The following is a 25,181-nucleotide window of genomic DNA, read 5'->3' as shown; positions in this document are numbered from 1 at the left end:
ATGCAAATCAAAACCATACTGAGATATCATCTTACCTCAATTAAAATGGCTATCATCAAAAACAAAGAAATACAAATGCTAGTGAGGATGAAGAGAAAGGGGACACTCGTACACTGTACACAGCTGGTGGGAATGTATGGCCATTATAGAAAACAATATAGAGTTTCCTCAAAAAACTAAAAATAGAACTACCAGGTGGTACAGCAATCCCACTGCTGGGTATATAGCCAAAAGAAAGGAAATCAGTGTATCAAAGAGATATATGCACTCCCATATTTCTTGCAGCACTGTTCACAACAGTGAAGATATAGAATCAACCTAAGTATTCACCAACAGATGAATGGATAAAGAAAAGGTGGTATATATACACAATGGGATACCATTAGGCCATAAAAAAAGAAGGAAATCTTGTCACTTGCAGCAACATGGGTGGAACCAGAGGTCATCATGTTAAGTGAAATAAGCCAAGCACAGAAAGACAAATACTGCACATGTGGGAGCTAAAAAACTGAATCTCCTGGAGGTAGAGAGTAGAATGTAGGATAGTACAGCAGGGAAATTATATTAACAGTAGTTTATTGTATATTTCAAAATAGGTAGAAAAGAAGAATTGTAATGTTCCCAACACAAAGAAAAGATAAATGTTTGGGGAGATGGATATTCCCATTACCTTGATTTGATCATTACACATTATATACATGTATAAAACTATCACATGTATCATCACAATATGTACAAGTATTATACATCAATTTAAAAAATTTTTTAAAAGATACAAGGACACTGACAAGCAAGCAGACTGGGGACTCACTCAAGGAAGAACTTGTTCAAAGAGTTGAAAAATTTATCATATTTTTATCCTGGATAGAGCTGTATTTCCTATTGTCTCCTGTCCATATCTTAAATAAAATTACTTTAAATAGTGCTCTTTCCTTTTCAACGTCTTATACCCACATGAGAAGCCCCATGTCATCAGATAATTTCCATTTTTTAGAGTTCTTAATTTTAACCTGCACTCTCTCTGTATTAAGGTTTGAGCAGAAAGGGAAAGTGGGGGGTGGGGGGCAAATGGGTCAACTTCTCTGAAATGCAGTTCTTTAAATACTTGCCTGGTGTTCACTGCAACGTCCACTTCTGGTCTTTATGCTGACTTCCAGCTTTGAAATTGTTTGGGACTCCTGTAAGTAAGAACTACTTATGCCTCTTGGGTTGTGCTTTCCCTCTTTTAATTTCTCCATAAATCAGACCCAACCGACTTTTAATTTTCAAGGTTTTCTTAAACTGTTTAATCAAATGTTGATTTTAACTATATAATAGCTCCTCTCACTCCCCCTCCCTCCCTCTCTCCCCCTTCTTTCTTTCCTCCCTCCCTCTCTCTTTCCTTCTTCCTTTCTCTTTCTTTCTTTTCTTTTTTCTCATTTCTGTCATTTTTTTCATTTCATTGTTACATTAGAGGGAGGAGATACACACACACACACACACATACACACATATATATTTGTGCCAGCCCTTATATTGAACCAGAAACCAGATTATGTTTCTTTTTCTATATCTATTTAATGATTCAAATAAATCTGTTTTTGTTTGTTTGTTTTGTTTTGTGTTTTTTTTTTTTGAGACAGAGTCTCGCTCTGTCTCCTGGGCTAGAGTGCCATGGCATCAGCCTAGCTCACAGCAACCTCAAACTCCCAGGCTCAAGTGATCCTCCTGCCTCAGCCTCCCGAGTAGCTGGGACTATAGGACTGCACCACCAAGCCAACTTTTTCTATTTTTAGTAGAGATGGAGTCTTGCTTTTGCTCAGGCTGGTCTGAACTCCTGAACTCAAGTGATCCTCCCAACCCGGCCTCTCAAGAGTGTAGGATTACAGGCATTAGTCACCATACCTGGCCAATAAATCTGTTTCAAATTTATCTTAGATAGATTGGAATCTATATTAATACTTGGTTAAACACTTTTTCCACACTTTAAGGTGTGGTACTAACCCATATGATACTACATTTAGATTTTTTCTTTTAAATTTCTTAACATAAAAATGTATATATGATTATAGCCAAAGGAACTATTTGCCTGCAATCTGCTCTTCCTGGCACCCTGTGTGTTCCATGAAATATAAGCATCTACTGAATCATAGAAAATCCATTTCAAAGTTACAATAAGTAAATTAGTCACTATACTCTGATCTATCAACAGTCTGAACAGTCTGGGGTGTCATTAAGGTTCTGTCTATACAGAAATGATTAAGTTTATTTATATGACATTCCCCTAACCATTTGGAAATGAAGCCATAGTCACTATGGCTGAAAATATTCACATTTTAGTCTTAATCAAATCCTGATCATATTAAGAAAGCTAAACCATTTTGACGAGACATGTTAGCTTTAGAACTAAGTTCCCAGATTGACTATCTAATGACCTAGTTGATTAAGTTATTCTAATTGGGGTATAGAAAATTCAAACACTTTGTAAACTCAATTTCAATTAAAAAAAAGGATGAGTGTGAAAATACCACAATTTCACTCACAACCAAATGCTTAAATTAAGTAGTTCTAGGCCCCACAGCTTCCTCAGAGCCCCAAAAAGTCAGATATGGAATCTAAACAAGATTCATGGAGAAAATATGCTTTTGTGTGGCCAAATAATATGGCATCCCCGAAAAGAATTTCCCTAAATGTGTAAAGTCGGTAATTTCTACAGCAATAATATGTAACACAACCAGAAAAACAAAAACAAAGACCTGGATAAGGCAGCATTCCCTAGGAAAGCTACTTAACAGGCCTACCCACATGTGCCCCAGACTCTACTTATCTAACTTTTTTCTTCTAAATCTTCACAAGCCTCTCAGTTTAACTAAATGCACAAATGAGGCCATATAAATGCTTTCTTTTCCAGTTTTTTTTTTTAATTTGTTTCTTCCTTTCACAGCTGACTGCAACAATCTGGTATAATTGATCTTGTCCAGAAACAATCTACCACAATACACGAACTAGCTGTATAACTTGGGGCATCACTGAAGCCTTCCCAGGGATCCACTTCAGATGACTATAAGCCGACAAGGAAAGCAAACACTACAATTTACCAACAGACAGCTCAGCATATATGCAACAAATACAAACACATACAGTGCATACTGATAATCATTTCCACTTCCCTCCTTTCTAGGAAATGGAGAAACGTCAGGAGATAGGTATGGCTGGAGAAGTTCCTCTGGTCTGATCTATTCTGCAAATATCTTCCATCATTGTCCAGGTTATATTGACATTCTTACCACAGGATGTTCAGGCTGTTCTTTTCCTCTCTGGCCTATTCCTTAGAGCAGTAATTTTATTACTGATAGCACAACTACCTCTCACAATCCTTATTAGAGTTATTTACATTTCATATTATAATGTAAAAATTTCAGTAACTGCTTTCTGATGACACTTTGCTTTCTTCCAGAATGTTCTGCTAAATATTTGAAGGCAGTTACATATTGCCCCAGGAACAATTCCGTCCTCTCTTTCTCTTAATCCTACAGATTCTTCTCTCCCTTGCAGCCCTCTTTAACTGCTGCACTCTGCATGATCTGTACCCTCAGACGAGCTTCTGTGTTTGAGAAAATACTTTAAGTTGGGGGGCTGCACGAACAGTATCGTATGGATGGCTGGAGAAAGTGAGACAATTAAATCACATCCTTCCACTTAATCCATTTGAATATATTCAGTCATTAAACATATTTTTTTAAGAACCTATTTCAGACCTGCTATTATGCTAAGTGCTGAGGATATAATGGTTAGCAAAACTAAATAAGGTCCTTGCCCTCATGGGTAAGAGCCTAATGGTAATAGCCAACATTTATTCACTGCTTATTATGTGCTAAACAGTTTTCACGACTTACATCATGTAACTCTCAGCTAATCTACCATGATGTATCTATTAGTACAAAAAATATACCATAAAGAGACAAAAAGTTTTTGTTTTTAAGTCAACAATTTTCCTACCTTTCCCAAAACATATGAACTCAAGTCTGCTCTAGTTTGAGAATACGGCTGGACACAGATAGCAGGAGATTACTCTACATTGTTTTATATTTGAATTTGCATTATTAATATCTGCAGAAGTATAGCCATTTGCCTATGTTTTCTCAGCTAGTTTAGCAGATTTAGGATTTGAACCCAAGTCCTCACACTCCAGGGCTCATGCTCTGCCTTACTCCAGTGGCGCACCCCTGCATCCCTAGACTCTTCTCCCTCTGCAATAAACACAGGGAAAGAGCAAAGGAGGATGACATGGCAAAGGTATCTGAAAAGTTCCATTAATTCCCCTTTGCTTTGTGAATTTTAGATAGAACAAAAGACAACTATAATAATTCTTTCTTGCCTTTCTCCCTCAATATTTAGTAGCCCAATTCCAAAATAAGTGACAGTGACAAATGTTTTAAAAGAAATCTGTATGGGTTATCATTAAATGAGGAACTATTTTTTTTTCTAAGAAAAAAAGTTGCTGGAATGCATCACAATACAATGCATATAGAAGATTCCCGTTATGTCACAGCTAACTTGAGTTACAAATAAGCATTTATATTATTATATCATTATTGTGCAAGAAAGTCCATTTACTTATTCCACAAGCATTTACTGAGAAGGTATTATATGAAGGGCTCTATGTTAAGAGACATATTCATTCAAATATACAACACACAGACACTGCTTACCCTCCACAAATGTATAAAAGTTGACATTTAATGGTGACAAAAGGAGATAAAGGGGTAGGAGTGAGTAGAGGGATGAGTCTCAGATGACCCCCAGGTTTCTCACTTGACCTGCTAGATAGATGCTGCACTATGCATCTGGAGGGTGAAGGAAGAAAAGCTGGCTCAGGATTTATTGGGTTTTTGCCATTTTGGGATTTTATTTTCTTTTCTGCTTTGAAGGTGTCTTGTTTTGTCTCCCTCTGATAATCTGGTTGAAGCACTGTGCTCCTTGGAGCTTGGCAGTGTCATAACCCTTGTCTGGTTATCTAGATTTTATGAGCCCAATTAAGGATGATAAAATATGTATTTAAGAGATTTCTGCCATCCTAACAGCCCCTAACCATCCCTAAGGAATCTTTTCATGACTATTAAGTTAATTATATTTTAATTTTTTGTCTTTTCAGGACAATTATGTGAGTGTGTGTTGGCCTATGGCCGTGCCTCAGTGTGCCTGCCCTTCCTTCATGCTGCTCTTCTATAGGGAAGCAAAATGTACATTTATGCCTTGATTTTATAGAATTCAGCAGTAGGCACAAATGATGTTATTAAAGTCTACCAGGAAAAACAATCCATCTTGATTTCAAAAACTGAAAAAAAAGTAACATCGGGATATTAAATGGTATTTTATCATTGAATGAAGACACACTCCAGAAAGCTGTCTGTCTTCATGACTCTGCTACAAGTGTCCCTTTATAACTTGATTTTACCCAAAGGGTTTCCAAAACATCTGTCTAAATTATTCAACTAATTTTACTTTTTATTCCCGCTTCTTATAATTTCAGAGAGACCCGTATGGTTAAATGAGTTCTCTGCTATAGACATTATTCTGAAAGGAAAAATTAAATACAGACTGGAAGAAATTTTGCTCTCCCTTGCCGATGCTGGCAGGTGTCAGGAAGCCACGGGCTGGGAGCCAGACGGAGCCTTACGAAGAAGGCTCAGGAAAGCAGACTGACATGGGTTCAATAATTAGCACAATACCGGACACAGTGCTCAATAAGGATCTACTGAGTTAATGGATGTGTGTGCTGCCTAGGTGTTGTACATGCTTCAAGTTCATAAGGAGGGGCTAATTAGCTGACCACTATAAATGAAAATGGAGGCCTGACCAGCTCTTTGGTCCTCCAAAGTCAATAAAACTTATTTAACTCTTTATTGTAGAAATATAAAAGGTTTATTTATTTTCTATATCTATGTCAATAATTTTAGCAATGTGAAAAAATAAACATTGTCAAGCATTTCATGCATTATTTTGAATAATAAGAGATACTTGGACAGAGAATAGCAGGTAGAAATTTTTAAGGTGAAGTTTTAGGATAACACACGATTGTATTATAGAAAGTATCTTCTTAGCACAATCTTAGCTATTTATACAATAGTCCTTGTTAGAGAGCTAATCTAAACTTAACAACTCCAAGACTACAGTGTTTGTTTCTTATTGATTTCTTCAGTCTATTCCACATTTAATCAAAAGTACAAAATAAATTCCAATTAACATATATTATGGTTTATCCTAAAATGTGCTTCTTAGACTGACTTTGATTTCAGAAAGCTCGGAAAGAAAAGGAAATTTTGCTAGTCACATTCAATTACATCTCTATAGGCATGGATATACCCTTTCCCATAAAAATATGCATAACTTCCAACTTTTCAAATGGTTACATAGCTCCCATAGTCTCAGCAGCCAGGGCAACCTCCACCTTCTGGCATATTTGTGTGTTCATTTCCCCCAGAAATACTTATTGTCTCCATCACTGCTCCTTAGGGGGCAGCTACAAATCTGCAACATTATTGTTCTGAGAGAAAATGACTATTTTTTGGATTACCTTAAAACAACCTATTTAAAAGAGTAACAAGATTACTATATTTGGCAGCAAGTTTGCTGAAGTACATATTTTGTCCAAACATGGTTGAAGGCCGCATTGATCGAGGAAGGGATGAATACCCATACTAATGAGCTTGCCATCCCCTTGTTTAGGACTTTTTCTCTTAATTTGCTGGGATTTTAAGTCATGTGGAACCTCCTCAGAATGTGATAGCCTAGGGAATGTAATCACCCCCAGGATGTTTGATTTCCTGGAAACTTATGAGGATGGAGGATGGAACCATCTTTAAGGAGAATTTTCTCACATGCACGTCAGGGCTGAAGTGCTATCATTACGAAAAGATAGCACTGGCCTCCCTTTTTTCAGTCTGGTTTATCTCTATCCTACTACCCAAACTATGGAATTCAGGGTTAACTTTAGTTCTCTGGTTTTCTGTACACAGAACTACAGACATTCAGTTTATCAAATACTGTCTTTGAAATACAGATGTTATTTACTTGCAGCGTCATAAGTGAAAAAAGTTAATGGGAGATCAGTGACAAAGCGAGTCACTTCAGGAGGCTCTATTGATCTTCCCGTTCCAAAAAAATTATAATCTGCTTCATATAATTGTTCATGGCTATCTTCTTTTTCTATCACCATCATCCTCCACATATGGAAAGTAACAAGAATGGGGCTGAGAAGAAATAATAAGATTGTTTAGATTGAAAAAAACCATTTCGGTTTCTTTTTGTTGTGATTGTCGTACTGTAAACTTTCCTTCCATGACTAAAATCATCATAATTATCAAGAAATGGCTTTTTCCCAGAGTTACATTAGAACAGAAAAGGAGGCATTTGTCATGCAGTGAGTTATCTCTGGGACAGCTCACCCTTGTGAACTATGCCTGCCCTTTCTTCCTCTCTCTTTTAATTAACCTTTAGAAAAGAACAGTGATGTTAGTAGATAACAGAGCCGGAAAGAGAGACCTAGAAAGTGACGTGAGCTCTGTCGATCTTCAACCTTGCAAAAGAGGACACATTAAAGTGTTTTTCATGGAAAATCAGGCTTAGTCAACACATATTCAAAGCAATGTGACCTTGAGGGATATATACATTTCTAAATAAGAATAGCACAGGCTGAACCATCTTGAGAGAATATAAATGAACCAAAAGGAAAGGAGGAAAAACATCCTAAAGGAAGAAGTTAAATTCTGGAAAAAAAATTATCAAGTGAATTTCCTGGCACTTACCTTTTCTGCTGACTGAGCTGTACCAAAAAAGATGGGAATGAAAGCTAACCAAATGATGCAGGTGGTATACATGGTAAATCCAATAGGTTTGGCTTCATTGAAAGTCTCTGGGACACCTCTCGTTTTAATGGCATAAACAGTACAAGTGACCATCAAGAGGATACTGTATCCAAGTGAACAAATGAGCGAGAGATCAGAAATGTCACACTTGAGCACTCCCCTGGCCTTCTCTGGATCTAGTGTTCGCTGTTCTCCATAGTCAATGATGATGTGTGGGGGATCCACAACAAACCAGACAAACACTCCAAGGAGCTGTACGGAGATGAGGCTGAAGGTGATCACCAGCTGGGATGCTGGACTAATAAACTTGGGTGCTGTGACCGATTTCTTCCCCTGCTCAAATATTCGGTGGATACGGTTTGTTTTGGTCAGAAGGGCTGCATAGCTGAAACACATGCCAAGTCCCAGGAAGATCCGTCGGAAGGAGCATATGATTGTATCTGGTGCTGCAATCATTAAAAAAGTGATTGCATAACAGAGGAAGATCCCCGTTAGGAGCACGTAACTAAGTTCACGTCCTGAAGCCCTAACAATAGGTGTGTCATTATAGCGGACAAAAGTCACAATCACAAAGGTGGTAGCAATGATTCCCAATATTGCAATGAACACAGGAACCATGGCCCAGGGAGAATGCCATTCCAATTTAATGATTGGGATAAGCTGGCAGCCTGTGCGGTTGATGTTTGGTCTCTGATCCAAAGGGCAAAGTTCACAGGAGAGCTCATCCACCTGATAGTTGTAACCCTCACAGCGCTCACAGTGCCAGCAGCAAGGGACCCCTTTCACTGTCTTCTTCCTCTCGCCAGGCTTACAGGGCAGGCTGCAGACAGACGCCGGGTGAGTGTGTTCTCTGTTAGCCCACTGCATGTCTTCCACCTGTGGGTATAAAAAAATTAATGAGCCTTCCATTTTTCCCCCATTTATAATAGCCTAATCCTAGCCACAGGTTTGTAATAAATCACTGAATGGTGGCAGTACAAATACAGTTTACCATAATAACAGCCCAGTTTCTTTCCCTGTATTGACTTTATAAAAGTGTTAAGTGATTGGCTCCAATGAATCATTCACATCATCAACTTGATGAGTGTCATTAGTTTCCATTTACCTCCTCAGTGCTGACCAGTCTGACGTCTGGAGTGAGATTTATTGGCCCAAACAGTTTTAAAACTAAAAAAAAAAAAAAAATGAAAAAAATAAAAAGCCCCATAGAAAGATGTTTTAGAGCTAATCACAAGTATAAATGTCAGAATTCCTTTAACATTGGATTAGGATATAAACCTATATAAAAGATGATCCATATCTTTCTACCATACTGAGGGAAATTCACATCACATTGTGTCAATTTTGAAAGGAAATGGAAAAATGAGTTAATTTAATTTCTGGCTCTCCTTGTGTTTATGGAGATAACTATATTAATATGTTTTGCCCCTGTTTAGGCTTGAAATAAGCTTTTTTTTCAGTCTTCCATTTCTATGCTGTGAAAAACACTATGCTGAATAAAATAACTTGATGGCAATGTTTTCTATTGAACAAAAGCAGTTCCGTGATGATTTAAAGCAGTAAAATTAGTACAAATGAGAGGTTTTTTTTTTTTTTTTTTTTTTACTGTCCTTAGTATTTGCCTCAGGACATTAAAGTTCCACCTTATGCTTTTGGGTTAAATCACAGAATACCTCCATTGAAATAAAAATAGTTTTTGAAGGGGATAGTGTCAATCATTGATCTCTTACCTTGCATTTGTTCTTCATATTAGATATACAGTAATTTTAGTAGAATGCTAATAGGACAAAACTGAACATTATGGATAACAGGAGATCACTTATTATTAAAAGCAACTACTATAAAAGGTAAGACCTATGAAGGGAGTGATTTGTTCACTGGTGTGAAAAAAAGCAATGTCTGATACACAATTTTCCCTCAACAAATATTTGTTGAATTCATGAGGGAGGAAGGATGGGAAGGGCAGCACAGCAGAGTCCTGAGCAATAAGGGCCAACTTAAAAGTACTGGGATTTGGAAATAGAGGGTTGCTCAAACAACACAGAAAAGGGAGATGAAGGAATGCTTGTGGAAAATAACCGTATTCCCAAGACATAGGTTTATTAACAACTCAAAAGAATTACTCTGCTCTGTGGTAGCAAGCCTCAAAGATGGCCCCCGATAACCTCTCCTCCTAAAATTCATGCACTCATGGAGTCATGTAGTCCCCTCCCACATTGAATAGTGCTGATCTATATAAACAATAGTATATTCCAGAAATGATGGTATGTGATTTTGAGGCCAGGTCATAAAAGACATTTGCCTTCTGCTTTGCTCACTCTTGGATCACTCACTCATGGAAGCACCAGTGTCATGAAAACTCTTAAACAACCCTGTGGTAAGGAATGGAAGCCTGCTGCCAACAGCTAGCATCAAGTTGCCACGCATCGAGGAGTAATCTAGAAAGTAATCTCTGGCCCCAGTCAAGCCTTCAGATGACTGTAGCCCTGACTGACATCTTAACTACAGCCTCATGAAAGACCCTGAGCCAATCAACCCATCTAAATTGCTTCTGAATTTCTGATCTACAGAAAATATATAAGATAATAAATGTTTATTGTTCTAAGCTGCTAAATTTTGGAGTTATTTGTTCTGCAGCAATAGAAAACTAATGCAATTCAAATAAAGCTTACCTGTTCTGTGGCCACCATCATTCTAACATCAATGTAGTAATCTACTGAGAAGGCTCACCCAGTGACAGCTACCAAATACCTTAAAAATACCTGAAAGTGTGCAGTTTCAGTAATATTCTTTCATCACTTTTAAAGGTGCCTTCTCTTTGACAACCAGGTGGCTGAAATTGTTCTCATAAGCAATTATTTAAGAATGCTTTTCATTTTTAAATCTGGGGGGAATGGTTGAGGCCAGAGAATTGTGGTCCTTAAGCTCAATGCTTGAAGAGAGCTGTCTAATCTCCACAAGGGGGAGTTGACACTTCATGTGTCTTTAATGTCAAACATCCTCCCTTAAGAAAGCAGATGCTATTTCATGTGTCATAAGGGCACTCAAGACTAGTAGATCCATCCTGTCAGCTCACCACAAAGAAAATATAATCTACCATAATCCTGCTAATTTTTATTAGGTTTTATTGACATAAAAAGATTATTTCATTTACTTATAAGATTGCAATATAAGAAAAAAAAAAGTTAAATGGGAAGTATATAGTGGCTTTTCCCAAAAAATATTGAGGAGAAAATGAAATGCTCCACTGTGTGGCTAAAGTATTGATTGTATACCCTAATGGACTCTTATAAGATAATAAAATACTTTTTTGAAGGTTATGTTTCAAAGCTAATTATTGTAAAACCAAAATTGCATTTTGTCTGGGACTTCTATAAGTTTATAATGTTACTATCCAACAAAAAATAAAGGCAGCCGAAAAATATCATAAACATTAAATTTCAAGAAACCTTAAAGGTCAGCTTCTCTAGCAACATATCTGATGCTTTAATTCTCAATATGTTTTATTTTCCAGAAGGAAATAATAATATGTATTAACAAAGAAATATACCTATACTGGGTAAGTCTCATTACAAAGGATAAATATTTATCATTATAAGCTAAACATAAAATTTCTCTTGATAAATATGTATTGAATCAATGCAAAATGTTATTCATAAATTAAAAATAAAGTTATAAAATTATGGAAAATACCACAATTTTTTAATAGCTGCAGATTTTCTGTAAGTAAAAAAACAACATATTTAAGCAATATATGTGATTTTTTTATGATAATGGAGATTAACACATTAACTGCCATGTGAGTTATATTTAACCCAAGCTAGTTTTGAGCCCACGGCCTTGTGAAGCATATGTAATTCACATGTCTCTTTACTTTAGGAGCCACATGAACTATTTTTCAAGATGCATATAACTCACGTACAGTAAACAATAAAAAATAACAAATTTTTCATTAAATTAGAAAGGATGGTTTTGTTTTCAAAGTTTTTATTCTATTTTTATAATAAAACACCATAGCGACAATGAAAAAATTTTTTTTCTAGTGTGGCAGTCCATGTATTAACTATGTTTTAGTGAACATGTTAAATATATCAATACATGATAAATATACATGACTTAATTTTCCTCAAGGACTCTATTTATGTATAACTATATGGTGCACTGATATCATTGTTAAAGTCTGAAAACCGACCAATATCCACCTCAAGGAAGGACAAATGAACGATGTTTGAATAAGGATCTTACAAATATATTAACATTTGAGACCAATACTTATTTTACTTAGTTGCTAAATAATGATTTAGAACTATACTACTTGAAAACAAATTAAACTGCCTAATTTCCACAACTATGTTACAAAGTATCAACAAAGACCGTTCAACTCTTTTGTATTGCTATATTAGGAGATAAAGTGGGGATGGTTAATGGGCATAAAAATACAGTTAGATAGAATGAACAATATTTGATAGCACAATAAAGTGACTATAATCAATGATGTTAGGTTATACTTTTAAATAACTGAAAGAGTAGAATTGGAATATTCCTAAGACAAAGAAACGATAAATGCCTGAGGTGATGGATACCCCATAACCCTGATTTGATTAATTCACATTGTATGCCCGTATCAAAACATCACATGTACCCTATAAATGTATACAACTATTATATACCCATAATAATTAAAAATAAAAAATGTTTAAAAATTATATCATTTTTTATAATGAGTATAAAGAGAAGCTTTATTTAATTATTTTTGAAATATGTCTTCCTCACCCTTGGTATTATTCTGACATTAAGATGTTTTGTGTCTAAAATATGTAGTATAACAAACAGATGATAGTTATATAGGTAGAGCTTCCAGGGACAAAATGATAGTCCATTCCTGTCTTGACAATGTTTACCAGTAGTGATCCATTCAGTAGGTTTCAATCCAGTGCATTCCAGAAAACGTAATGTATCTGTTGGTTTCTGCTGTCAAATCCTGTTGTTACTGCAGACAAATGCACCAACAATCACAAAAACAAAAGTTTCTGGGTAAATGTACTTGCATTTTTTAATCTTTAATCTTTCTGAAACAGTCAACTTAGCATAATGTTTCATAAACTCTTTAAAGAGAACATCATTTTTATAGAATAATTTTCTTCTGTGTAGTTTAGTAACTCCTGAAAACAGGATTACCAAAAAGTTGCACAATCAAAAACCTCATTAATAATTAATAATCAATAATTTATAGTACTCTTTATAAAACTCTTAATATAATACCTCTATTATAGTGTTTTTGCCAAGATATTACGTGTTTTTCTTCATTAATGTAATTACCATATGTAGTATGTGGGAAAATGTTAAATGTAATACAGATAATTGATATCTAGTCATACAATTCTTAATTCTTTTTATCTTGCTATATAAATAAGTATTATATTAATCATTATTTTGGTGACTAGTTTGACACCTAGTATGCAAAACTCAACTCCTCATCTGACTTCTGTAATGGAAGATTGCATATGAAACATTTCTAGTGACATCAAAAATCAAAGATTATTTTTAGATCTTTATTCATTAAATTCCATATAATCAATAGGCTTAAAAATACACTCATTCTGCATGTATATTGAAAATTTCAAAACGTGGTGTCACATTTAGCATATCACATGATTGACATACATATGAATGAGTACATGTTGTACACTTAATTTGATAATACAACACCAAATTATAGATACATATTATACATATTATATATATATCTCTTAATATTTAAATATTTCCTTTTAATCATGCACAGCTTTAAATGACCACAGAGAAGACAATGTTTTCCTCTTCTTCAAAGTGGTAGATAAAGTATCCTTTGAAAATCGAATATGCTTGAGATATCTCCAGATTGAAGTTCTGGCTTTTTGTGATGCTTCAGATCTATATAATCTTTAAAAGAAGCATTTTAAGATGTAATCCCTCTATTTTAAGGCATTTTAAAATGAAATTAATGAAAACAATTTCATTTACAGTAGCACTGAAAAATAAAGTACTTAGAAATACACTTAGCAAAGGAGCACAAGATTTATTCGGTCAGTAAAAACTATGAAACCTCATAAAAAATTAAAAAGGATTTAAATAAATGAAAAGAGATCCTATGCTTATGTGTCAAAGACTTACTATTGCTAAAATGGCAATATTCTCCAAATGGATCTGCATACAGATGCAACACATCCATACCAAAATTCCAGCTGGCTTTTTTGCAGAAATTGACAAGATGATTCCAAAATTCACATGGAAATATAAGGGACGCATAATAGAAAAATAATTTTAAAAGTGAAGAACAAAGGTGGAATACTCACATTTTCTGATTTGAAAACTTACTACACAAAATGTAATAATCATGATATCATACTAGCATAATGATAGACAAATTAATGGAATGGAATTGAGGGTTCAAAAGTAAATCCTTATATGTACAGTCAATTGATTTTTGACATGGATACTAAAAAAATTAAATGGAGAAAGAATAGTCTTTTCGACAAGTGGTGCCAAAACAACTTGATATCCATACGCAAAATAATGAAGTTAGACCACTACCTCACACTATATATAAAAATTAAATCAAAATGGATCAAAGACTTAATGTAATTGCTAAAACTGAAAAAAAAACTCCTTTTACAAAAAAAGAGGAGTAACTCTTTGTGACCTTGGGTTAGGCAGTGTTTTTTTAGATAAGACACCAAAAGCGGAAGCAACAAAAAGAAAAATAAATTGGACTTCATCAATATTAAATACTTTTGTACTTCAACAGACACCATCAAGATTGTTAAAAGATAACCTACAGGATGAGCAAAAATATTTTAAAATCATATATTTGATAAAGGATTTGTAGCCAGAATATATACATATTTAAAACTCTTAGAATTCAACAGTTAAAAGACACATAACCCAATTTAAAATGAGCTGAATTGAATGAATTTAATTGAACAGACATCTCTTCAAAGATATACAAATGGCCAATAATACATGAAAGTATATCAAATATTATTAGGGAAATACAAATCAAAACCACAGCACCCACTAGGATGATTATAATAAAAAATAAAGAAAATAATAAGTGTTGAAGATGTGAAAAAATTGGGACCTTTTGCATTTCTGGTGGCAATGTAAAATGCTACAGTAGCTTTGAAAAACAGTTGGCAATTCCTTGAAAAGTTAACCATAGAGTTGCCACATGACCTAGCAATTCCACTTCTTGTGGAATTTCAGGCATAAGAGGAAGATTCCCAGAACTAAGAGCTACTTGAAATCATAGCACTCTCATCACTAAATACCTCAACAGTGCTCAGGGATCCTGTTATGGGCTGAATTGTGCCTCCACCAAATTCATATGTTGAAGTCCTATCCCTAAGTATCTCAGAACGTCACTGTATTTGGAGATAGAGTCTCTAAAGAGATAATTAAGGTTGAATAAAGTCACTAGGGTGGGCTATTATCCAATATGAATGATGTCTTTATAAGAAAAGGCTATTAGGACATAGTTATAGAGGGAAGACCATAGGAAGACACAGGGAGAAATCCATCTACAAGCCATAGAGAGAAGCCTCAGAAAAAGATGACTCTGTCAACACCATGATGTTGGACTTCTAGCCTCCAGTACTGAAAGTAAATAAATTCTTGTTTAAGCCACCATAGACTCTAAAGGGTAGGCATTCTTGTTGATAAAGTATAGATATAAGATAGCTCATTTATCAACTAATAAACATGGCTTTGTACTAGGGGATGCTCATACAGAAAAGAATAAGATAGTTTCTTCCTTCATACAGTCACAGTCCTTGGGACAGAAAGATAATTAACCAGAGCTGATAATAAAATAATAAGTGATGTTAAAAAGTTATGCAAAGGAAACTAGGGAAACACAGAGCTGGGGCACTTCAGCTTGGGCACAGAGGTGAAAAGGAAGTTTTTCAGGGGAGGAGAGAGCTGTCTTGAAAAGTACAAAGAAGCTGGAGAAAGCAGAGAAATGTGTTTTAGGCAGGATAAATCCTACGAGCAAATGTATAATTGCTGTAAACTATCTGGCATGATTAGAGCATGATATGCATGAATACAAGGAAGAAGAGAGCCAGTTGCCATATCATGAAGGGCTTTGTAAGCAGCACCAGGTATTTAGACTTTATTCTCAAAGCCATAGGGAGTGATTAAAGGATTTTAAGCAAATATGTGATATGATAATATTATTATTTTTTTAAATTTTGGTGAGATCACTGTGGTGACAGATCAGGGAGAAGGGTGATGTAGAAGCAAGGATAAGAATTAGGGGAATAGTGTCAATTCCAGGCAAGACAAGAGCTTGTGAACTATGTCCAATTGGTGGTGGTGAAGAAGATGGTATGGATTTGAGATATGTTAAAGACAACAGAAATAAGGTAAGAGTGGGGGCAAGAGATGAACGAAAAAATGGCAACCAGATTCCTGATTTGACATTCATCCTTAGCATTTCACATACTTCCACCTTTCATGTCCAATCAATCACAAACCTACATGTCAATGCATGATCCTGTCTCTGCCTAACTCCCAGGCAATGGAGGACCATTATCCATCAATCCTTCTTCGTCCTTGTAGTGTTCTTCCATGGCACTTATGTAATTACATGCTTATTTGTTTGATTTTATTTTTATTTAAAGAAATTATTTGTAAATTTTAGGTTATGTTTCTAAGAATCACTTGAGTTTACTTAAAAATACATGTTCCCAGTTCATAGAGATTATAACTCAATAGATCTGAGAAGGGACACCAAATTGGCATTTTAAAAAAAGAATTCTTTCTTCCTCTAGTGATTCCAACACGTTAGTGAAGCATATTTTGCTAAGTACTAATTTAAAGTTTATTTTCCTCAAAAGAGTAGGGGTCAGGTCTAATTTTCCACCATTGCATGCCAGAGCCTAATATGATGACTAAGACCTAATAGTCATCAATAAACATTTAAAAAAAATATTTTTTAGACAAGTCAAGTGCAGTAGTGAAGGGGAGGGGGAGGTAGTAGAGCAAGGAATTCAATCTGTAACTGACTGTGAACAATCAAGTGAGGTAATTCACTACCTTTGGACCAGCCAACAGTTTTTTTTTAATGAATGATAAAGGAATAAGAGAACAAGTGAATAGATGATGATGTCCTTCACTGAAAAGGGACATAGAAGGAAACGACTCATTTTAAAAGACGGATTATGACCTGGTTCATGAGTTTATGAATCATGTTTGCCTAGAGGCATAATCATATGCAAGGTAACTGAGGCCATGAATATTTATAAGATAATTCTCACCCACAGAAATGATGGAAAGTATGAAGGGAAGATGGCACAAATGGAGCCCTGGGAAAAGTAAAATTTAAGGAGCAGATTCAGGAAAATCAAAGAAGGATGAAAAAACACAGTCAGATGTAAACTAGGGAAAAATCTAGGTTGAGGTCCAAGAAGCCATATAAATAATTTCAGGAATAAGGATGTGATTAGAAATGTCCAAAGACAGTCAAATTTCAGGAGCATAGGATTTGAAAATTTTGAGTCCCTGGTTACCTTCATGAGATAAAATTTACCTTTTTTGTGAAATCTTCTTTAAACCACTTTACCCCAGACAGGTAAGTGTGTTTCTATCCTGTGTTCCAACAGTCTCCAGTACATACCTTTATTATAACTCTTCGGCACCATAAGATGATTATCTGTCGATGTGTTTATCTCCCCACAAGACTGAAAGCACATTAATCTCAGGGACCAGATATTTTCCCCACCCCCCATCACCTATATTAAGCTTTAGGATTTAGTAGAAATTCAATGTTTGATAAATATATAAATTGATTAATAAAGAGAATGTGTAATAAACTTGTCTATGACTACAAATTCTTAACTGTTCTCTGTTTAGTGTTTTGAGTAGGCTTTAGGCAGTAGGCAGACGGGAGTATTAAACTTATTGTTTCTTAAATCTATGCACATGATATCTAGATTATTTCATCCATAGGTTCGGAAAAGCTAATTTTGAGGAGACTAAGCACCCTGACATATAGCTCACAGAGATGTTGGGAAGCTCTAACAAGTTAATATTAATATTTTGAAAGTGTTTTGTGAACACTCTGTATATCCCTTAAGTTAAAACTGAGAGGCAACACTGTAAAGATAGGTAAAATACTCTCTACCCATAGTTAAATATAGCTGGTCTGTCCAAAAATTATGTCAGCAGCAACAAGTCAAAAGCCCACTGTCTGGATTTCATCCAGATCTGCTATTTCCTGCTTTTATCTTTCCACAATCTCAGCCCTTAATGCCTGATTCTGGTAAATGCCACATAAGGTGCCCTAACTTTCACACCAGTTTTATGCAGAGAAAGCCATGCAGAAGAATGCGTCTGCCCTTGACTCTGAGCTCCACGATAGTAGGTAGCATCTTGGGTGTAAGTATTGAGGTATGCATCGTGTAATGGATAGTTTAAGGGAAGAGTGCAGGAAGTCAGACCTGCAATATTTTTGTTAAATGGATGTAGCAATCCGATAGAGCTTCACCCCAACACAGAATGGTACATATGCAAATATCCATGTAATGTGTGGTATTTGTTGCAATGGTATTGAAGCAGAATAATCTCTTCATATTTTAAATTTATGATAATTCTAATTTAGATACTATTAAGTGATCATTTTTAATCAAAAGCCATGGAGTTATGATTATGTTACTATGTTTATAATTACAGACTAGATGAACAAAATTAGAGTTTCAAATAATTTTCTTAAATAAATATTTTTCATGTAGGATTAATTCATTTGAATGTTTGCTATAAAAATGACTATTTTAAATATTTTAATGTATATTTTCTGAATAATATTTGAAAGTATTCATAATATTCATATTTTAACTTAAAGTCAGCTAAATATTAAAATATAACTTAAATGTCATACATGAATAATTACATCAAATACATAGTGCCAGTGCTTATAACTAAATTTTATTAAATGGATCCTTCATTGCTAATATTAAGTAGATATTAATAATATGAAAATTGGCTCAGGACTATTACTCTCTAACAAAGATAAGTCATTATAAAACATTCTGTGATTTTTTTGGTATTTTAAACAACACAATAGATGTTTTGTTCAGTGCAAAACACTTCTCCAATCCAATATTAGCCCATGGACATTTAACTCAATCCATAGAAGGTTACAGGATGTAGATATTGTCAGAATATAAAAAGATAGACGAACGGGTTTGGAATGAATATTCTCAGTGGCAAGTCACTTTAGGTTGCTGAACAAACAAAGCATAAAGATAACAATAATGATAATTGCTACTGACCTCTATTGAGGATATACTGTGTACCTGAGTGTTCAAATGCTTATAGCAACTCTGTGAGTTAGATATTGTCCTCCTATTTGGTTTAGAGAGTCACAGAGCAGTAGCTCACATGCTACATATCATACAGCTATTAAATGATGGCTAATAGGTTCAAGTGCAGGGGCTCTGAATCACATTTTATGGCCTCTTCACAATGTTCCCAGGGCAGTGCATGACACATAGTAGAAAGGAAAAATGTTTTGAAAACCTACTGCATTGGGAACACCCAGAATGGGGAGCAGGGCAGATAGGAGACAGCAGAGTAGGTATAAGGCACTTAAAATAATAGCCCAGGTGAAGGGAGTGTGGCCCTAGACAGGAGCAGAAAAAAATGAGTCTGGCCAGGGGGTCAGTTCAATGAGAATGGAAAAGAAAGGGTGAGTCTAAAACAGATTTATAAAGAAGAATCAGAATAATGTGGTGATAATTTATGTAAAGGATTTGCTCACATAGGATACCTTAGAATAATGTAAACATTTGTTTCATGATTTCAGAATGCTGCACCCTAGTGATTCCTTTTCCCTCACAACCATTGGGGTGAAACACTGTCTCCAGCTAGGATTGTTCTAGCCATTGTATTCTACGTGAAATCATCATAGAGTTTATTGTCTCAATTTACATGTTTTATTCAAAGTAACTCTAAATGATAATCTTCCTGTAAGGTAAAACAAGGGGTCTCTTGGCCGTAAAACACCTGGAACAGTTGATATTGAGGTACCACATTGAAATTAGTTGCACCAAGTAAAAATCTGGATAATGAGTTTTGAGTTTTCCAGTCTGTTTTCCCTGTCTGGGTCATAGAATACTATCAGCCTGGTTTATAGACTCCAGGCAAGGGATTTGAAGATTTATCTTTGGGAATCTTTAGATTCAGCCACCTGAAAGAAAAGATCTAAATATTTTGACATCAGGTGATTCTTCAGTGAAGTTCACTGTCAACAAACACATCCATGTGCAGAAACTTTTAAATTAGCTTTTTAGTATACTTTTAAATATGAGCGGAAGTCCAAAGATCATTGAGCATTTGAAGAAATTTTCTGCCATGCCAAATTGACATTGAATCAAACAAATGGGGCAAAAAGAGCAATTTGAAGAAAATAGAGTCCATGCATGGAGAGGAAAGCAGCTAAAATTATTAATAACTTCAGAGAATCTTAAAAATACATGCATAAAATAAGAATTTGCTATAAAAAGAACACTCAGAAAGCATAAAAGAAGTTATAAATTAATTATAATTATTAGGGTCAAGAATATATTTATAGTCACATTAATTATTGTTAACTATTACTAATAGTTAATGATAATTCTAGATAAATAATTAATTATAATTCTGAATTATAATTTCAGAAATGGAAACTCAATAGAAGAATTAGAAGGTAAAGTTGAGGTAATCTCCCAGAAATTAGAGCAAAAAGACATAGAAAAATAAAGCAGGATAAAAAAAGGTAGGAGAGATTTAAAAGAGCAGTACAGAAGGTCTAATATATATATATATATATATATATATATATACACACATATATACACACACGTATATATATATATATAATGTGTGCATGTATACACACACATACACACACGAAGAATTTTCAAAAAAAAGAAATTAGGAAATTTAAATTATCAAACAAAAAAATTGAAAATTTTTCCAGAATATAAATTAAAAGGGTCCACTGAGATCCCAGCACACTATATAAAAATATACAAATACTAGGCTCATGCTGAAGTTTAAGAATGCTATGTTCAAATAGACAATCTTAAAAGGTTCTTGAGAGTAAAAATAAAAGAAAAAAATGTTACAGAGAATGAAATAAATATCCACAACCTGAGAACTACAAAACAATGAAGTAGTACCTTTACATCCTAAAGAAAAATGATTTCTAACCTAGACCTTGGCAATGCATTTTTTTAAACATAAGAGTAAAATGAAACATTTTCAAATATTCAAGTTCTCAAGAAAAATGTATCATCCATTTCTTAGTCTCAGGAAGCCATTTGTTGATATGCTGCACCTGAGTAAGAGAATAAATGAAAGAAAAGGGGGAGTTGGTTACAGAGATGTGAAGAAGAAAATAGTCTAGGGAGATCATAGGATGCAAGCTGTTCTGTACAGCTAGGGAGGTGCCAATCTAAATTGGAAAAGCTGGAGAGAGCCTTTAAAAACATAAATTTGTTAGCTAAACAGATGTACCCTGGGGGAAAGTTTGGGAGTAAATTATTATGTACATAAAAAACAAAACAAAACAGAAATAATAAGAAACCAAATAAATAACTTTAAAAATGGTGATTATTAGCTATGGGAACATCAAAAATAATTTCCAAGAAAGCAAAAGTAATCAAAGCATGGTAGATGATACACTTAGGCACAGACTCTATCTATATGACCATGATAATATAAGTTATAGTGTAGCTATGTTGGGAAGATGATAGGATAGGAAGTGTAAACAGCAGGGGAGGACAGGAATAAAGAAGATAAGAAGGTAAGTCCTCATTTTCCATAGTGAGAAGTCAATATAAACTGACAGAGAAAGAAAAAAAAGGAAGTAAGTGTAAGCAAGTTATTCAGAAGCAAAAGGATAAAACACATCAAGGAACCATTAATTTAAAAAGTTGAATATAGTTGATATTGAGCATTTGAAAATAGAGGCAGAAATATTGGGGGGTTGCCGTTTTCCAAATAAGCTTTGTGGGAGCAGTGGATTTTTAAAATTATATGTGCACATAAATTTAATAAACATTTTAAATAGGAACAGGTTTAAATGAAGCCTAATTGAAAAGGAAGACAGATAAGAAAAAGTAGAGAGAGCTAAAAATGAAATGATAAAGTAAAATCTACACAGGAGACATTGAAGTACAGGATAGAATTCACATAAAATCAAATTATTAATATAGGAACCCATTTATAAAACTTTTCAAAACATTGAATAAAAAATACAGAGATGAACAAATAGAAAATATGGAAGAAAATAGAAGACAGACTATTGAGAAAATTATGGATAACTAACATTTCTGAAGGGGAAATCAAAAAATTGTCATAGAAAAATATAATATAATCAAAGGTATTACAAAAGAAAGCATTTCTTTGCTTAAAAAACATCTATGCAATAAATGGAAAATTAAAAATCAATGGAAGGGACTGACAAAAAAAGATTTTTTGAAAGGGGTTGATGAGTTAAACAAAATTTCAATAAAATTTAAGCAAGACCAAAAAATGGTTACCTAGCAAAAATTTTTAAAAAGATAAACAGTTCTACTACAATTCAAATGCAGAATAAAAAGAAGTATGACATTTTTTATGAGGAACTCTTATGAACACAGTTAATAATCTGCCAAGCTTTCTTTTACATTTGAAGAATGGAGGAAACCTTGTCAGATATGTAATCATTCAGAAAAGATAACATTTAAAAAACATTTTGTTGGAAAAAATGCCTGCATAGGCAATGCAGTCTACTGAAAGTTAAAGCAAACTTAAGAAGTTCAGAAAGGGAACCATAATGCAAAAGACATGACTATGAACATTGAAGCATGTGAGAACTCCACCATAATGTGAGTAAACCTAGTTATAAAACTGGATTAAACTAACAAGGATAGTGTAAAAGGATATAAAATATAATCCAAAGAATACAATTACAATAATCTGAATTCAAACCCCCAGATCTCAATGAAAATAGAACTTGTATGTGCTTTTATGGGCACCAAAGCATATAATAGGAAAAAAATAAGTGTTAGAGAAATAATAAATTGAAAAATTCTATGCTCAGTGAAAATGTATTTCAAAATGGATCAAAAAGAAATTCTTAATAGATTAATTTTTTTAAAAAACCTTTTTGAGGTTACATTTTCTGATAACAGTTTCTAGTAAAACTAGAAATAAATAAATTAAGGTCATAAACATAAAATGCAACAACTTAGAATTAAATAATAACTTTTTTCAATAACTCAGGTAAAAACTGCAATTAGGACCATTTAGAAATAAAAGATAATGAGAATGCTGCATATAAACTTATATGGTACAGACAAATCTATACTTAGAACAAAATTTTGTGTTCTTCAATGCTTTTATTATAAAATAGGAAATAATAAAAATAAATGAACTTGGTATTCAACTCTAGAAGCTAGGTAAAATAATACATAAAACTAAGAAAAGTAGAGGGAAAATTAATAATAATAAAAGACTTAGAAGAACAGAATAATGGTAAATTAATTAAAAACAAAATCCACTATCACTCACTAGGGAACAGCCAATACAAATTACAGATAGCTGGCAAGTCTAATTGAGGAGAAAAAGAGAAACAAACTCAATTACGCAGCCTTTATTTTGAGATACAGAAATAATTATAGACGCACAAAAGGAAAAAAAATAAGAAAATACTATATAATATAATATAATGTAACATAATGTGCTGTGTTGGTTTTTATTTTTTTTTTCTGTGTTGCTTTTTAAACATACCCTGATCTCCCAGACCCTGAAAATAGCCTGTGACATAGTTGTATTCTTTAGCTTCAGCATTATTTCTCTTCTTTCCTTCTTGATCAATCATTTCAAAACAATGTTTTATATCATGCATACTATAATACCCATGCAAAGTAGCTTTTGCAATCTATTCGTGTTAAATACTCATGAGAAAGGCATCAGCATTCAAATCCAGTAACTTCTTCTCTGAAGCCCTCCTTTCTTGCCATCTGAACACTATCACTCTTATGTCTCTCCTATTGTCATGAATCTCTCTCTTTCTCTCTTCCTTGCTGGTTTCCCTAATGCTCTATGATTTTTATCTTTAACAACTTCTGACTTGTTTTTCTCTGCCAAAGGTCTCAACCATGCCCTGGCTTCAAACATCATTGCTGTACTTCAGTCCTGATCTTATTACTTATGAACTAGAACAGTATTTCCAATGGCCTACTGACCAAGCACTGTGAGACAGAACCAAAGCATGAGACAGACATAAAATTCATCATGTCTGAAAATGGATTTATCTTGCCTAAGAAATTTTCTTCTTGATTTCTCTAATTTTCAGCTTAATTTCATACTCTATACTGGCCACCATATAGAATTTGTCTTTTATCCACACATGATTTTGTCCAGCCCTAGTGTAATAATTCATCATAACGCCATTCCTTGACTACCATAAAGGAAGTGTAACTGGTCATTCTTTTTCTTCTAATCCATCCTACATATATAAATCATGGCTAGATAAAAATACTCTAAACATCTTCTTTTACCTGTTTACTTTTCTGATGGAAATTTACAATGACTACACACTAATTACAAAGCAAAAAAGATTAGTAGCAGCAACATGGAATCTGAAACCATATGAATGTGCATTTTGTACATTGTTATGTTAAAACCCATTGGTATATCTTGAACTTTGAGTGGACCTTTTACCCATGTATTATTTTGTAACATCATGCATATAGTTATTTGGAAAATAGTGGTTCATTGAGTTGTGCATATCTTCTGAATGCACATTCATTTTGAGATATCAAAAAATCACATTCATTATTGTCACTGCTGATCTCATCAGAAAAGTTTTTAATAACTAAAAGGTTGTCAAATTCATGGGGGTGAACAAAAGGTTTCAAAAATTCTAAAAAAAAAAAAAAAATGATAACCTGACTTTAAGCCCTCAAACACTCCAACTCACTCTACCTTTTAAACATCACATAAAATATCTATACAGAAATCATATGCTTTCCTCAATTTTTGTTTCCATCTTTTCTTATATGTCTCTTGGCTGTCTTTCTGATTATTTACTCCTATTTTATCTCTGCCTTGAAGACCATTCTTTCATTCCTAGATATCAAAACACTATTATTTCTTCAAGAATGATTTTGAATGCCTCCTCTATTAATCTGCCCCTGAACACTTGATTCATAAGTGGCCTATTCCTCCTCTCATCTCATGCAATTCTGTTTATATCATTTGTATGATAATTTTGTTATTCTTTTATATTATAATTAACTCTTTTATTAGTTTTTAATCCCC

At 34.0% G+C, this 25,181-nt stretch overlaps 1 protein-coding gene across 7 annotated transcripts in view; it reads right to left on the bottom strand.

Moving 5' to 3' along the window:
* GRM8 (glutamate metabotropic receptor 8) overlaps nucleotides 1–25,181 on the bottom strand; it is a 693,462-nt gene that overhangs the window by 64,458 nt on the left and 603,823 nt on the right. For all 7 annotated transcript variants that reach the window (XM_045564832.1, XM_045564831.1, XM_045564836.1 and 4 more), the window contains one exon: nucleotides 7,788–8,723. In XM_045564832.1, the coding sequence (XP_045420788.1) occupies nucleotides 7,788–8,723 (936 nt within the window). The remainder of the gene's footprint in view (nucleotides 1–7,787; nucleotides 8,724–25,181) is intronic.

The sequence above is a fragment of the Lemur catta genome, chromosome 11 (genome assembly GCF_020740605.2).
Source record: "Lemur catta isolate mLemCat1 chromosome 11, mLemCat1.pri, whole genome shotgun sequence".
Lineage (NCBI taxonomy): Eukaryota > Metazoa > Chordata > Mammalia > Primates > Lemuridae > Lemur > Lemur catta.
The sequence above is the reverse complement of the archived record's forward strand: the minus strand, read 5'-3'. Positions and strand labels throughout refer to the sequence as shown.